Source organism: Pinus tabuliformis, chromosome 8, assembly GCF_031772625.1.
Source record: "Pinus tabuliformis cultivar Carrire ecotype Pingquan chromosome 8, CPIR1, whole genome shotgun sequence".
Classification (NCBI taxonomy): domain Eukaryota; kingdom Viridiplantae; phylum Streptophyta; class Pinopsida; order Pinales; family Pinaceae; genus Pinus; species Pinus tabuliformis.
The window spans coordinates 698,231,717-698,247,133 of record NC_142294.1 but is presented as its reverse complement, the minus strand read 5'-3'; the positions used below and the strand labels follow the sequence as shown (position 1 = coordinate 698,247,133).

Below are 15,417 nucleotides of genomic sequence, written 5' to 3'. Positions count from 1 at the left end.
CACAGAAATTTATAGCTCTGGACAGCCAGATTTAACAATAATTGCAGTGATGTTTTCAATATATCAGAAATTTTGAACTTTACTGTGAACAGAAAGAAAATCTCTCATGTAAAACAGGAAATAAACTTTGAATGATTAACCCAGGGAACAATCAGCTGGGCTCTGCACAGAAAAGCCTGTGGGAGTCGGCTGGTTCAGCCCAGAACTTCCCCAAACGCCCACAAATATCCTTCACCTAAAGATTTCCTGCACACCTCAAGCAACCATCAGTAAAGAGGGCAAGAAATGCTGCTAGATTTCAAGAAATAATGGAGATACCTGCCATTATTCCAGAAACCCTACAACATTCAAACCCTAGCACGTGAGCAAGGTACCTGTACTCACAATACTCTGAAAACAAGCTATTATTAACTGCTGAAAACTGAAATATGCAGAAAAATAAACATCTCACAGCAATTCCAGAGAGTAACACCAGCCAGTTTTGAACCCCAAAGTCTTTTTATTAACCAGAAAATCAGATTACAAGAGAGCTTTTTCAGTACAGACTCACAGATCAGATAAACCTGTAAAATGACCCCCTAAGACCCTATATAAAGGAAATGATCCCAACGGCTAGTTTTGAGTGATCCATGTTGAAGCGATCTCGACCGTCGATGAGGGTTAAGACATCTCTTAATCTCATCCGTCGATTTTATTAAAAAAGAGATATTTTGCATGCATTCACAAAAATATTATTATTTTATTGTTTAGGGTTTTTGCTTTATTTTATGAACTTTTTGTTATTTTTTATTTATTTCATTTTTTTTTTTTTAATATTTATTTTATTATTTTAGTATTTCATTTATTTTCTTAAATGGATCATTCGAACTAAGCCGTTGGAAACATCACCTAGGACCTAGGACTTAGGACTCATGAGGGGATTTACAACATTTTTCAACCCTCAAGACACATTTCATCATGATTTTTTACAATTTACATCTCAAAGGGATGAACCCACTTAATACAGACCCTCATAGAACACCCAGTTCTGCGACACAACTATAATCTAGCAGATTAACACACTAAGATTCTCCTAAAGTTCTAATGACAAAATCCATCCCGGCTTTGGGGTCAGGTTTGAAGGAAAACTCTGCCGATCGTAGATCGGTGAGACGAAAAACCTCCCGGGACGTAGATCATCATTAGAAAGTTAGGTCCACCTAGGCAACTTTACATACATGACTCTGATCTGCTTAGATTATTTACAATTCATACATGCAGACTGGGTTTACAACAAAAATGATCAAGCTGTTGATGACTGTAGGCTGGCACGGACACGTCGCTCAGGAGCTACCCCTCTCTGCCAACAGAAAGGAGGTGTACTGCATGGGCAGTTGACCGGTAGTGGTCAACATCTGGCTCTACTTGGGGACACGTTGCTGCACTGTAGGAATGTGAGAATCCAGAATCTGCACCCATACAACACACAGATAAAAATAAGTAGCGTCCATTCCAAAATCATCATATACATTAAGCACAGGAAAGATAAAAGCTCTTCATTTATTGACTAACTAACAACATGAAAAGTAAATCTAATCCTAAAAACAGAAATGAAATGCTGAAAAGACAAGGAGTAGGGATAGAAATACAATACAGAAGATGCCCCATGGCATCAGATATCATCTCTGAAGAATAGCTTGAGCATTTGGCCGTTCACTGGTAGATTAAGTGGTTCGCCATCCAATCTGCTCAAGTAGAATGAGTTTGGCCCAACTATATCTCTAATGATGTATGGTCCCAGCCACAAGCTGTCAAACTTCTTATGCTTCCCCGGTTTTTCATTTTTGCGATCCCAAAGTAAAACCATATCTCCAACCTGCAAAGATCTAGATTGAGAGCATTTATCAAAGCTTTTCTTAATATTAGATTGATTTTTACATATAGTTTCAAAAGCTGTCCGACGAGTCTCATCTAATTCCACAATCTGATCTATCCTATTCTGAACAACATCTTTATTAGTGGAAAATTTTTGGAGAAGCTGGTAAGCTAGGAATTTTAGGTGCACAGGTAAGGTAACATCCAAGCCATAAACCAATTCAAAGGGAGATTTACCAGTAGATTTCTTCTTAGTAATTCTGTCTGCCCACAAAGCATACTTGATTTTGCTGTCCCAAGACTTCTTGTTATCTCCTACAATTTTCTTGATAATGGTTATGAGATTTTTATTACTTGATTCAGCCAAACCATTACCCTGAGGATAGTAATTCGACGAATGAGATAAGACAATGCCATACTTGAAACAAAAAGATGTAAACTCTGAAGAACTAAAAGCCTTGGCATTGTCCGTAGTGATCTTAGCGGGGACACCAAATCTAGTAATGATGTTATTTTCAATGAAATCCATGATAACCTTTTCAGTGGCATTCTTAGCAGGAATGGCTTCGACCCATTTAGTGAAATAATCTGTAGCAGTCAAAATCCAAGAGTAGCCATTGCTAGAATTTTCATGGAACTTCCCTATGAAGTCCAGACCCCAATGCTGAAAAGGTGCCTCTACAATAACAGGTTGTAGAGGAAGGGCAGCAAGCTTCTGCTTCCCAGTGAACAGTTGACAGGCTTGACACGTTCTAACAAACTTGTGCACATCAGAAAAAATCGAAGGCCAATAATAGCCAGCTCTCAGGATTTTGTGGGCGGTAGTTCTAGCAGCATAATGACCACCACAAAATCCTGAATGAAACTCGGAGATTAATCTTTTGGACTCAACATCGTCAACACACCTAAGCACTATGCCCTCAGGATTTCTCCATCCAAGGCCATCCTTCATAAGGCAGTACTTAGTGGCTTTTAGTCTAAGAGCCCTTCTCTTATGAGCGACTAAGTGGTTAGGACATGCAAGATTTGTTAAGTAGTAAACTATGTCCTTATACCATTCATGCTCAGCTAACCTTCTTAATTCTGGTGAAGAAAGATCGTCAAGGCAGAACAAACCAAGAGTCTTTTTATTACTTTCAGTTAACATTTGAGCTAAACCTTGGCCTTTGATTAGCTTGGTCGGTCTAATTTCTAAATCATACTCCTGTATCTTAGTAACCCACCTAGCACGAGTCCCTAAGCAATCAGCTTGAGTTAATATGTCCTTAACAGCAGAATGTGGGACGAAAGCAATGATCTTAGAATAACCCACATAAGTTTTAAAATGCTTAAGAGACTTGACCAGGGCATAAGCCTGCTTTTCCATGGTATTGTACTTCAATTCGGAGTTTTGAAGTGCTCTACTCATGAAAGCGATGGGCTGCTCATGACCATCTTTATTCTTTTGAAGCAAGACACCGGCAATGGTATCTTCAGAAGCGAAAGAAAAAATCATGAAATCCTTGGAGTAATCAGGACTAACCAGGACAGGAGCTTTCGCGATAGCAGACTTGATTTCTTGGAAAGCCTTTTTGCCCTCTTCTTGCCAGACAAATTTCGCATCTTTCTTCAGAAGACTTTGAATGGGCTTAGCTATTTCCGCATAATTTGGGATAAATCTTCTAATAAAATTTATCTTTCCAAGGAAAGACTGAAGGGACTTGAGGTTATGCGGGAGAGGAATCTTTTGAATTGCTTCAACTCGCTCGGGATCGACCTTGACTCCTTCCTTAGAAATGATATGACCCAATAATTTCCCTTCTGTTACCCCAAAGACAGATTTAGCCGGATTCAAAGAAATTCCATATTCTCTGCATCTATCGAAAACTTTCCTAAGATGATCTATATGACTGATACCATCTTTAGAGAAAACAGTAAGATCGTCTTGGTAGATTTCGATAATTTTCCCGATTAACCCTTTGAAGGCATAATCCATGGCCCTCTGGAATGTAGCTCCAGCATTTGTTAACCCAAATGGCATTCTGATGTATTCAAAAGTGCCCCACGGTGTTGTGAATGTGGTCTTGTGTCGATCTTCCTTTTTAACCCAAACTTGATTATACCCAGAAAAACCGTCTAGCAATGACATCATTCCAGACCCAGTTACTCTTTGCAACAAAGTTTCCATTTTTGGCAAAGGGTAATTATCCTTTTTGCACGCTAGATTAAGGTTTCTAAAATCGACACAAAGTCTTATTGTACCATTCTTTTTCCTGACAATCACTAAATTCGAACACCATGTCGAATGCCTAGTTTGAGCGATGATCCCTGCTGCAAGCATTTTCGCAAGCTCTTTCTGGACCAGGGGGGCTAACTTAGGATTAATCTGCCTAAGTTTCTGCCGGAAGGGTCTAGCATTTTCGTCCTTTAATGGAATGGTATGCTCCATAATATCCTCCCTATAGCCCTTCAATTCGTCATAGGAAAAAGCTAAAACATCTCGATATTCGCGAAGTAAATCGGTTAACTTTTTCCTTTCCTCCAAACTAGTACCTTTACCGATTTTAACTATTTTCGGATTTTCAGAAGTACCAATGTTAATTTCAAGGTACTCACCTGGGTCCAACTTGTTTTCTTCTCTCAGCTTCGTGGCATCATGCCGATCAAAATGTTGCTCTAAGGCAACCACATTTCTGGGAGTGGGATTTATGATATGTCTATGATCTAAAGACCCATCCTCGCCAGAAACTAACCGGAAATCCTCAAACTCGTCTAAACTATTGAGAAAACGAACGACTTGTTTTTCATCATTAAAAACTTGCCAATGCTCTGAGTTGTTTGGAACATATGGTCTGAATACTACTTCCATTTTAATTTTATCGTTAATTAACTCATCAGACAACTGAGAAGTGGTAGCAGCTACGGCAAGTTCATCTGCCGAACTATTTAGCTCTCTAGGAATTGCTTCAAGGTTAAGGGCATCGAAGTCCTCCATAGTATCCCACACAGCATTTCGATAGTTTCTTAATCTCTGATTTCTGCATGTGAATTTGTTTTTAAGCTGCATGATAACCAGATCGGAATCCCCCTTGATGCTAAGCAATTTAATCTTCAAAGCTTTGGCCAATTCAAGGCCCAACAATATGGCTTCATACTCAGCGACATTGTTGGTTGCTTCAAATTCTAGACGATAGGCAAACTTGAATACGTGACCAAGGGGAGACTTAAGCACTATTCCAGCGCCCTTACCATGACTAGAGAACGCACCATCGAAATACATATACCAGACTTCATCTTTAAGACTTTTGACCTTTTCATCAGGAGGAATTATGAAGTTGGACATGATAGCATAGTTCCCGATGTCAGATTGCTCTCTAATTATTTCGTTATGAGGCTTTTTAGGATTTTCAACATGAAATTTCCTCTCAGGCTCTCTATTTAGTCTAACGAAACCGTCACCGCTAGGAGAAGGAATCATAGCATATGACCAATTCATCTGAATGCTTCCCCCTAGATCAGAGGCCCACTTTCTAGATAACAGCATACCCCAAGCATCAGGTACATCAACGACAACAATATCCATAACAACCATGATGTCTGGGTAAACCGAAAGATGAACTTGCAAATCCTTGATTAAACCATGTACTTCGATTTTCTTAGAATCCATGGCACATATATTATAGTAGGGTCTGGAAACTCTTAAGTTAAGTTGTTCCATAACCCTTTTAGTCATAACACAAGCAGATGCACCTGAATCCAACATGCAGTTATTCAATTTATACCCATTGACTAATAAGGTGATAAAGAAGGGTTGATGATCCTTGTTATCAGCATCTACGCTTTGCAGATAAATAGGAGCATCATGATAGTCAACCTCACGAATCTTCTGTTGAGAAGCGTTGACTTGAGGACCCTGAATTGCTTTTAGTAACTTGTCTCTTTGGGAAGGGATCTTAGCGATCTCAGATACGGGAACCCAGATTTTAGCATTATTAAACCAACTCCCCAAATCGACATCTATTCCAGAGTTTATACCAGGGTTTAAAGTTCGAGGAGGAATTTGATTCCCGCTCTGATCTTTATCCCTTCTCTGGTATGTCAAACCCTTATCTCTAGCAATTTCCAGAATTTTCTCAGGAGAAGGTTTCTCACCATATAACCTAGCCAAAATGTCATCTTCGTCTTCAAGGTTATTTATACTAAAAGCAGATTGAGGATTCACAACATCATAGCTCCTTTCCTTAACATCTATCCAATCATTCATAGGCAAAGGAAACTTGCTCCCTACTACGTTTATTTGCTCACCTGTCCCAAACATTCCATTATCTAGAAGTCTTCTGATGATGGGACAAGAAGACTCTTCGTGAAAAGCATCGCAAGCACGACAGTAAGGAGGAGCATTATCAACCAGATTAGTAAACGGATTAGGAGGCCTCTGCTCACTAGATTGACCCTTTTTTTGCCAATTACTGTTTCTGTTATTATTATTTCGAGGTTGAAAATTTTGTGATTGCGCTCTTTCCATTTGAATCAACCTATTCTGCAAAGTGTTTATCTCCTTGTTATGATTAATTTCCATGGTTTCAATTTTTTGAAGTAACTTGAGAACAAGTTCATTTTCAGGCTCTTGGGCTGCTTTTCCCTTAGGTTCCTTTAGTTTCGTAGCAGCCCTATCATAACCTGGGATTTCAGACTTCCCAGAAGCTGCCTTGTCCTTTTCAAGTTCTATAGCTAAGGCTTGGCAATCTCGATAATCACCAAGTTTAGCACGCCTTAACTCATAAGAAGGTTCAGGACCAAAGGCATCGATGTAAAAATCTTGGAGAGTTTTATCTGTAGGTTTATAGTCTTGAGGTAATTCCCTAATGATACCATTAAACCTTCTATTAAATTCTTCAACAGTTTCATCCTCTCTCTTTTTCATTAGAGTAAGAGCTCTTACAAGATGTCTTCCCTCTCTCTTATCTCCATATTTTTCTTTAAATGAATTAATGATTGATTGTAAAGAGTCAAATGAATTTGGAGGTTTTTCTGTAAACCAGTCATAAGCATCACCTCCTAGAGTCAAGATAAAAAGAGTCATCCTGACATCCTCATGATCAAAATCAGGAGATCTAGCATACTTAGCCAACCATATGTTGAAATCTCGCAAATGGGAATTAGCAGTAATAGCATTGTCTCCTTGAAAGTTAGGTAATTTGTCTATCCCAACAGATGGAATATCATTAGGGTACCCTGGGATGTTAGAAAAATCACAAGGGGCATACATACCCATGGTGCTACGCCTAACTCGACCCCTAAAGAGCAAATGAATGTCAGAAAGGGCTTCTTGTCCAAGATTTGTAAGGAGTGTACGAGAAGCGAGTTTGTGCGATCGCACCCTGTAAACCTTTTCAGGATCAGGAGTGGGGTTGCACAGACTGCCTGGATGTCTTCTAGTGTACACTCTTGCAGATAATATGGGAAGTGGAGTCGCCACTTGAACAAGAAGCTAAGCACAGCCAAGCTTGAAATGAAAGAACCAAGGACAAAAAAACTCTATCCCCTGCAACGGCGCCAAAAAATGTTGTCGCGCGGATTGACACGACAACGCTCAGATCGGGGGCTGTCACTCTGATCCCCGATCCCTCCGTTTAAGCCTGTCTCCCGCGGCTAAGGGGGGTAGACCCTGTGAGGTGATGGAGGCCAACTGCCAAACAGTTGGGCTGGGAGACGAGATGCACGATTGAGATAAGCACTAAAATGATTTGATGAATTGAGCAGACCAGTGCCTTAAAAGATCTAAATGATTACTAGCTAGATGATATAAGAACATGAACCACGGACAACAATCATTTATCATCAGATAAAGAGAGCAATGCTTTAAATATCTAGTAAAACCACAAAGCTCTTCAAATAACGATATCCAGCAAACTAAGAGAAATAAATTGCTTTAAATAACAGTGAAACCAGATATCTATTTTGTGTTCAGATCTCAGCGTGAAAGATATGCAGTGATAAGCAACTGAAGGTGGTAAAAGTAATTCTCCACAAAAAAAAAAAACTTTTTATGCTTTTCAATTTTTTTTTTTTTTTTCTTCTATCTAAAAGGAAAATCTAGAAAATTATTCTAAGACTAAACTATATTAAGAATAAAACAAATCCTAACTTTAAAACATAAAACATTTTTTGATTTTTTTAATTCCTTTTTATTTTTTACTGATTTTTATATTTATAAAATAAAAATCTAAAATCCTAAAAGAAAACTAGAAATTATCCTAAAAAATACAAAAAAAAGAAAAAATAATAAAAGTAAAGCTAAAACTAAATCCAATCCCCCTTTTTTTTTTAGGAAATTTTAATGCAACTATCTAAAAAAAATTAAATCTAAATATTTAAATCCTAAAAAAAGGAGCTAATCATAAAATCTGTGGAACGAAACTAGTGAAAACTTATTAAATAAATTAAACCTAAACAAAACCTATGCTAACCTACCACTACGCTACCACACAAAATCAAACCAGAATTCATTTGAAATCTAATTGAAAGGAAGCGTAAATTTAAAATCTAACCTACGTCTAGCTTTCAGATCTAACACCTACGCAAAAATTGAGATCCAAAGAGCATGCTGATACGGTGAGACTCCAGCACTCGTAAAACGAAAACCGCAGAGAGAACGAGGGTTTGCGTAATGGCTCAACGGGTAAACTAGTGAATCGAAATCACGACGCCGGAGCGTATTCAGACCTGGGCACTAAAAATTGAATGAAAAACGGCTCAAGGGGAAACCGCAGCTCAAACCACAAGGAAAGACAACGCAGTCACAGTATCAACGCATGCGTTTGAATGACGATTGGAGGCAGCAAGACCAGTGATTGAAAGCGGTAATGAGACAAGGGTTTTGCTGACAGGAGCGGAGAAAATGCGCGATGCAAGCCCCAACAACGCAATACAAGCAGTCGACAGACAAACAGATACCCAGAAATAAGGAAATCGTTACCTTGGCTTGAAAAGAGACTGCGTGCGCAATAAGGCTACATTCGTGATTGCGGTGAAGGGATTAGATGGAAAAAAGTCGAAAAATGGTTAATGCTCACCCCTTTTATATGCGAAAATACAAAACAAACGAGAATGCTAACAACGCCTGGCAAACAAAAACGACTTATGGAAAAAACGACGGCAGCGAATAATAGATTCAACGCAGCTGCATAAGCAATCTGAGCACAAAATCGTGAATGCATATACGCAGAAAACGAGGCGTCAAAATGATGAGCAGCGTTTGGAATTATGCTTTGCCGCACAGAACTCAGGTCAAGACGATTTTACACTGACATTCCAACAAGAACAGGTTTGCAAGCAAACGGAAAGCGTACCTTATGGAAATCGATTGAGAGATTACGCCAGTTTGCAGATATCTCACCCAGATTTGGCAGTGTTTGTTTGTGCTAAAGGCGTTGTGAGACACGATCCACAGATTTCCCGGTCCTGATGACGGCTGTAGGTTATAATCTGCAAAGACGAAAACGAAATCTGGCAGACATGCACAAAATTTTGCAGTAAACCCTTTAAAATTTACCCAAAGTCACAAAAATTTATAGCTCTGGACAGCCAGATTTGACAATAATTGCAGTAATGTTTTCAATATATCAGAAATTTTGAACTTTACTGTGAACAGAAAGAAAATCTCTCATGTAAAACAGGAAATAAACTTTAAATGATTAACCCAGGGAACAATCAGCTGGGCTCTGCACAGAAAAGCCTGTGGGAGTCGGCTGGTTCAGCCCAAAACTTCCCCAAACGCCCACAAATATCCTTCACCTAAAGATTTCCTGCACACCTCAAGCAACCATCAGTAAAGAGGGCAAGAAATGCTGCTAGATTTCAAGAAATAATGGAGATACCTACCATTATTCCAGAAACCCTACAACATTCAAACCCTAGCACGTGAGCAAGGTACCTGTACTCACAATACTCTGAAAACAAGCTATTATTAACTGCTGGAAACTGAAATATGCAGAAAAATAAACATCTCACAGCAATTCCAGAGAGTAACACCAGCCAGTGTTGAACCCCAAAGTCTTTTTATTAACCAGAAAATCAGATTACAAGAGAGCTTTTTTTAGTACAGACTCACAGATCAGATAAACCTGTAAAATGACCCCCTAAGACCCTATATAAAGGAAATGATCCCAACGGCTAGTTTTGAGTGATCCATGTTGAAGCGATCTCGACCGTCGATGAGGGTTAAGACATCTCTTAATCTCATCCGTCGATTTTATTAAAAAAGAGATATTTTGCATGCATTCACAAAAATATTATTATTTTATTGTTTAGGGTTTTTGCTTTATTTTATGAACTTTTTGTTATTTTTTATTTATTTCATTTTTTTTTTTTTTAATATTTATTTTATTATTTTAGTATTTCATTTATTTTCTTAAATGGATCATTCGAACTAAGCCGTTGGAAACATCACCTAGGACCTAGGACTTAGGACTCATGAGGGGATTTACAACATTTTTCAACCCTCAAGACACATTTCATCATGATTTTTTACAATTTACATCTCAAAGGGATGAACCCACTTAATACAGACCCTCATAGAACACCCAGTTCTGCGACACAACTATAATCTAGCAGATTAACACACTAAGATTCTCCTAAAGTTCTAATGACAAAATCCATCCCGGCTTTGGGGTCAGGTTTGAAGGAAAACTCTGCCGATCGTAGATCGGTGAGACGAAAAACCTCCCGGGACGTAGATCATCATTAGAAAGTTAGGTCCACCTAGGCAACTTTACATACATGACTCTGATCTGCTTAGATTATTTACAATTCATACATGCAGACTGGGTTTACAACAAAAATGATCAAGCTGTTGATGACTGTAGGCTGGCACGGACACGTCGCTCAGGAGCTACCCCTCTCTGCCAACAGAAAGGAGGTGTATTGCATGGGCAGTTGACCGGTAGTGGTCAACAGGTGGAAAAGTTGAAAACCCTTTAAGAATATTCTTCTATTAGATCTTCATCAAATGTTCAGCAGAGATACATAAGTAGAGTACAAAACCCTTTTCTCAATGACAACAACATTACCCCTTTTTAAACTAGGACAAATCTTCTGAAGTGTGAGATCTAATACGAGGAAGATCTAACACCAATGGTAATACAAGATAGAGATCTTGCCAATAATACGAAATCTGCCAAACAATAATGCAAGAAAGAAATCTCCAGAAATGTGAGAGAGAAATCTCCACTAGATCTACTAATGATGAAACGAAATATCAGGCTTCCAATGAATCTGCTAATAGTGGGAGAGATAAAATACTGATGCAAGAACTTTATCACCAATGTGAAAGAGATCACCAGTGATGATAAGAGATCTACCACTGATAATAGCTTCCACAAGTTTTAAGGTCTTCTTCACAATGTCTTCAAGCTAGATCTGAAACAAGAGGCTGATCCTCCCACCATCCACAGAGACAGATTTCAGATCTTCTTCCCTTCTGAGGCTCAAACTTGAGATAGAATACAGATCTGCAAAGGCATAAGCTCGGACCAGATCACAATTCTAAAATGGCATCCTGAGGTGGCTCAGATCTAAATCTGAAATGTATCAGATCTAGATCTGAAGTAAATCTTGGCCTAGTTATAGGCCTGAGGCAGTTATAATCTTTGACCAATCAATGAGCTCAGGTCACAGAATAATGAACAACCAAATCACAGTCTTCAACAAAAGGTATAAGAGAAATTTCTTCACTTGATCTGACTCTTAAACATCTCTTTGAATACCTTCGCGTAGGAGAACAAATGAGCATTGTGTGCGTGATCGAATTACATATCAAGGAAATCGGATTAACCTCTTTATATAGCCACCATGTGATCTGAATGAGAGTGTTTCAAGGCAAGCCAACTAGCCGTCATGTAAGTTTCTAGGCAAGTCGAATTGACCATCTAGAAGAGCCAACCTAGCACTTTTGGAGCCACTTGGAAATAATTCGCTTCATAAAGTGTTATTTATTTATATATTTTTTCTAAGGAAATTTCTACCTTAGTTGCACAAAACTCAACACTTAGGAGAGGTCATGTGGGAGCATGGAGAGGCAGTGTGGGAAGAGTGCCCACAACTTTTTGAAAAATTTGAGAAAAACTGATGTACACTTGTATATAGATGTATTGGTGACGGTGAAAAAATAAGAAGGGAACGTAATACCCTAGCTTGATCTCCAAGTTGTTAAGGTTATGTGTACATATGATGTTTTAGGCTGGTAAGCCAATATGTTTTTGGGTGAGTGCTTGTAATGCCTTTAGGTTAAAGAACCTATATGTTGAAAGACTGATGAACACGTGGTAGTGAAGAAAGTAACATCTGTAGTTAATAAAATAACATCGGTAGTTAATAAAGTAACATCTGTAGTTAATAAAATAACAGCACGACTCTGAAGCATAGAACTAAAAGAGTATAGGGGGCTAGGACTCCACAAAAGGGAAAAGTCAGTGGACTAAACCGAGAAGTGATTCCTAAGCTAAAGTCATAACCTTATATTAATCTTTTTGTCACTTTCTGAGGATATATCCCATGGTCATAAAGCAATGTTATAGTGAGTAATAAGGCGTGATATAATCCTAAAATCGTGACATGATATAGCTAACGTTCAATTGAGGCCTGATATTCCTTAGTCCAAAATGTACGGGTTAAATTGCTTAAGTCTAAAGCATGAGGTCGAACTTCATAAAGGGAGGATTAATAGGCTTAAGGGAGTGCCATGTGTCAAAAAGCACGAGGCATGCAAAAGTTAAGGGGCTTAATGGAAACCATCACTCTTTATCATTGCTCATACAATTCATGTGGCCAGCCTTGCTCTGTCATTGCCATATTTTCTTGCCATTGTCATGGCACTTGTGTGCTGCTGCTGAATTGAATTGGGAAAAGCCTATGAGCTTATGTGAGCAAAATTCTAAGTGAAGTCTATTGTTTGAGCATACAATCCTCATTGGGTTTGCCTGAGGGAAGGTTGGAGCTTTGAAGTGAGGAATGTGGAGTACTGGAGGGTACCTAGAGACTCCATTGATGCAGCTGGAGTTTTTGGAGCTTCAAGACTGATAGATTTCTTGGTCGGTTTGTGCTGGAGCCTTGGAAGGTAAGTGGGATAGCTTAAGGGATTATGTAATAGAGAAGGGGGCCACTTGGGTTGTGTAGGCTAATGGGGAATGGGAGCTTGTTGGTTGGAATTGTTGAAGATTTTGGTACCTTGACCTTGCTATTATGTGGGCTTTAGCTTGTTGGTTGGAATTGTTGAAGATTTTGGTACCTTGACCTTGCTATTATGTGGGTTTTAGACCATCATTGCCCTAGTGGAGTCATAGCCCAAGCTTGGGGTGACCTGCTGCTGAGAAAGATGGAACAGTGAGATCTATGGCTGGGTGGAACATCTGAGATTTGCAGCCAATTGCAGCCACTCCAGAGATTTCAAAATTATTTTGCTTATTGTGTTTTAATGTTGTTTGTTATGTGTAATAATGTGTTTAATTTCAATGATATTGTGCACATTTATATTTCTGTTTGTTTGTTATTATAAGTTATGCATGGAATTGCATGTCGTAAGGATTGCATGACCGTATCATATGCAGGGCATCAAAGTTGAGAATTAATGGGAGGGAAATCGAAAAACGATGCCAGCAGGCACCAGGTTGGTCGGGTACATCACGTTTTATCTTCACAAACATCAAATCTGGGAATTATACGAAGGCCATGGCATGATGACACTGATTTATATCAAGTGCGGCAGTATATCAGAGAGAATATGTAAGTTTTGAAAAGGCCTAATAATCTTGATTCTTAATAGCAGTAACATATAAGTTTTATTTTAAAGTTTGTCCATTTTATTTAAGTTCTTTAATTAAAAGTTCCGAGTGTTTGAGCCAAGAGAATTAAATTGTCTCATGTAGAGAATTTAGTTAAACACCAAGCAGTTGCAGTCACGTACCACGGCTGCTATAGTTACTGCAAAACCCAAGACTTTAGTACGACCTTTTATCTGATAGTATGCTTAGTTCAATAATGTTTCCCAATAAATGAATACATTTTACTCAGTACCATGGACCAAAGCGTGTATCGTACGATTTGGAGAGTCAAACTTTCTTGTATGCTTTCTTTTTTTGGGTCAAGGAGATTTTGGGTGAGAGTCAAAACAAGTTTGCTTTTATGGTATGAATGTTCTGCACAACACTTAATTGCTTGATTTCTAACTGTTGCGATGAATGCAGGGAGTGGAGTCTAATATTATATGAAATTGTCTTTGGATTCTCTAATTTTTTTCTTAAAAAGGTAGTTTCGTAAATACATTACAGTTCATCAGTTTAATTTTATGTTTTATTTCTTTTGTCAGCTTGCATGTATTTCATGGGCCCATTTCTTCTGAATGGCAACAGCGGCTTCCCAACCTCGTTAGGCGCTTGGAGGAAGTTCTATTCAAGGAGTCTGCTACAAAGGTAGAGAGCACTTGGACGCCATTTAGTAAATCCTTTGCCTCGAGGGTTAGCTCGGCATTCAACTGAAATTTCGTCGAATTTCACATTGTCATTTTACAGCTAAACAAACATACCTTCTGCATGAGCCAGATAAGGATTTACGCTAATTTGCTGGTTGAAATTGAGAGTATTTAATTTTTTGGGTTGTGGAAATAATTCTATTCCACCCGAACTAAAAGTTATTAGATTGTTGAACTGAACCTTGTGACATTCTTTTGAAGTGTTTCATGTGGTTTAGATAATTTTTACTTTTTTGGTTTCTATCAGGAAGAATACATGAACTTGAATACTTTGGAGCGGCGTTTGCAGTCTCTGGTGAAACGGCTTCTTCATAACAAGCTGATGAAACGGCTTCGTCATAACAATCCTCCTGTTGGAACAATGGTACCAACTCCAGGATTGCAACAAAGTGGAAATGTAAATGAACGGTAGAACCTCTAGGTACTGACATTTCCACGGTTAGTGGTTCTGGCAGAAGCACTGTGATCTTAATACAGTTGGTATGGGAATTAGAAGACCAAATAGTAATGAAAACGCTAGTATTTAGTGTGGTGTCTCGGGTGCAGATGCTCTGGGAAATAGGTCTGTCCCAAGGTCTTTTCCTTCCAAGATCTTTTCCAAGCTAGGAAAATTCTAAGGATGAAAGTTTATTTTAAATTTTAGAAATTTTGACGTTTTTAATATTTATTTTTCTGATGATTTGATATTACGGTATATAAAATTGATGTCAGTGTATATAAAATTTTGTGATTTTAAGGTAATTTTTTTATAATATAAAATAAAATGTGGACGAATAATTTTTTAGGAAAAATAGAAATTGGTGATTCTTTTTTAGAAAAAATATGGAAAATTAATTTGCTTGCTAATATTAGACCCTAAAATTTTCCTTTCCTCTTGAAATTTTTTCCTTGTTCATTTTCCCTGTTCATTCCCTGTTCAGAAAAAATATGGAAAATTAATTTGCTGGAAAATTAATTTGCTTGCTAATATTAGACCCTAAAATTTTCCTTTCCTCTTGAAATTTTTTCCATGTTCATTGTTCATTGTTCATTTTCCCTGTTCATTCCCTGTTCAGAAA

At 38.2% G+C, this 15,417-nt stretch overlaps 1 protein-coding gene across 5 annotated transcripts in view; it reads left to right on the top strand.

The window, feature by feature from the left end:
* The window catches only part of LOC149237531 (histone acetyltransferase HAC12-like), a 66,280-nt gene extending 51,232 nt beyond the window's left edge, over positions 1-15,048 (top strand). For all 5 annotated transcript variants that reach the window (XM_089372679.1, XM_089372680.1, XM_089372678.1 and 2 more), the window contains 3 exons: positions 13,440-13,614; positions 14,198-14,300; positions 14,607-15,048. In XM_089372679.1, coding sequence (XP_089228805.1) covers positions 13,460-13,614; positions 14,198-14,300; positions 14,607-14,771 — 423 coding nt within the window. In that variant the 5' untranslated portion in view covers positions 13,440-13,459 and the 3' untranslated portion in view covers positions 14,772-15,048. The remainder of the gene's footprint in view (positions 1-13,439; positions 13,615-14,197; positions 14,301-14,606) is intronic.
* The last annotated feature ends 369 nt before the right edge of the window (positions 15,049-15,417 follow it).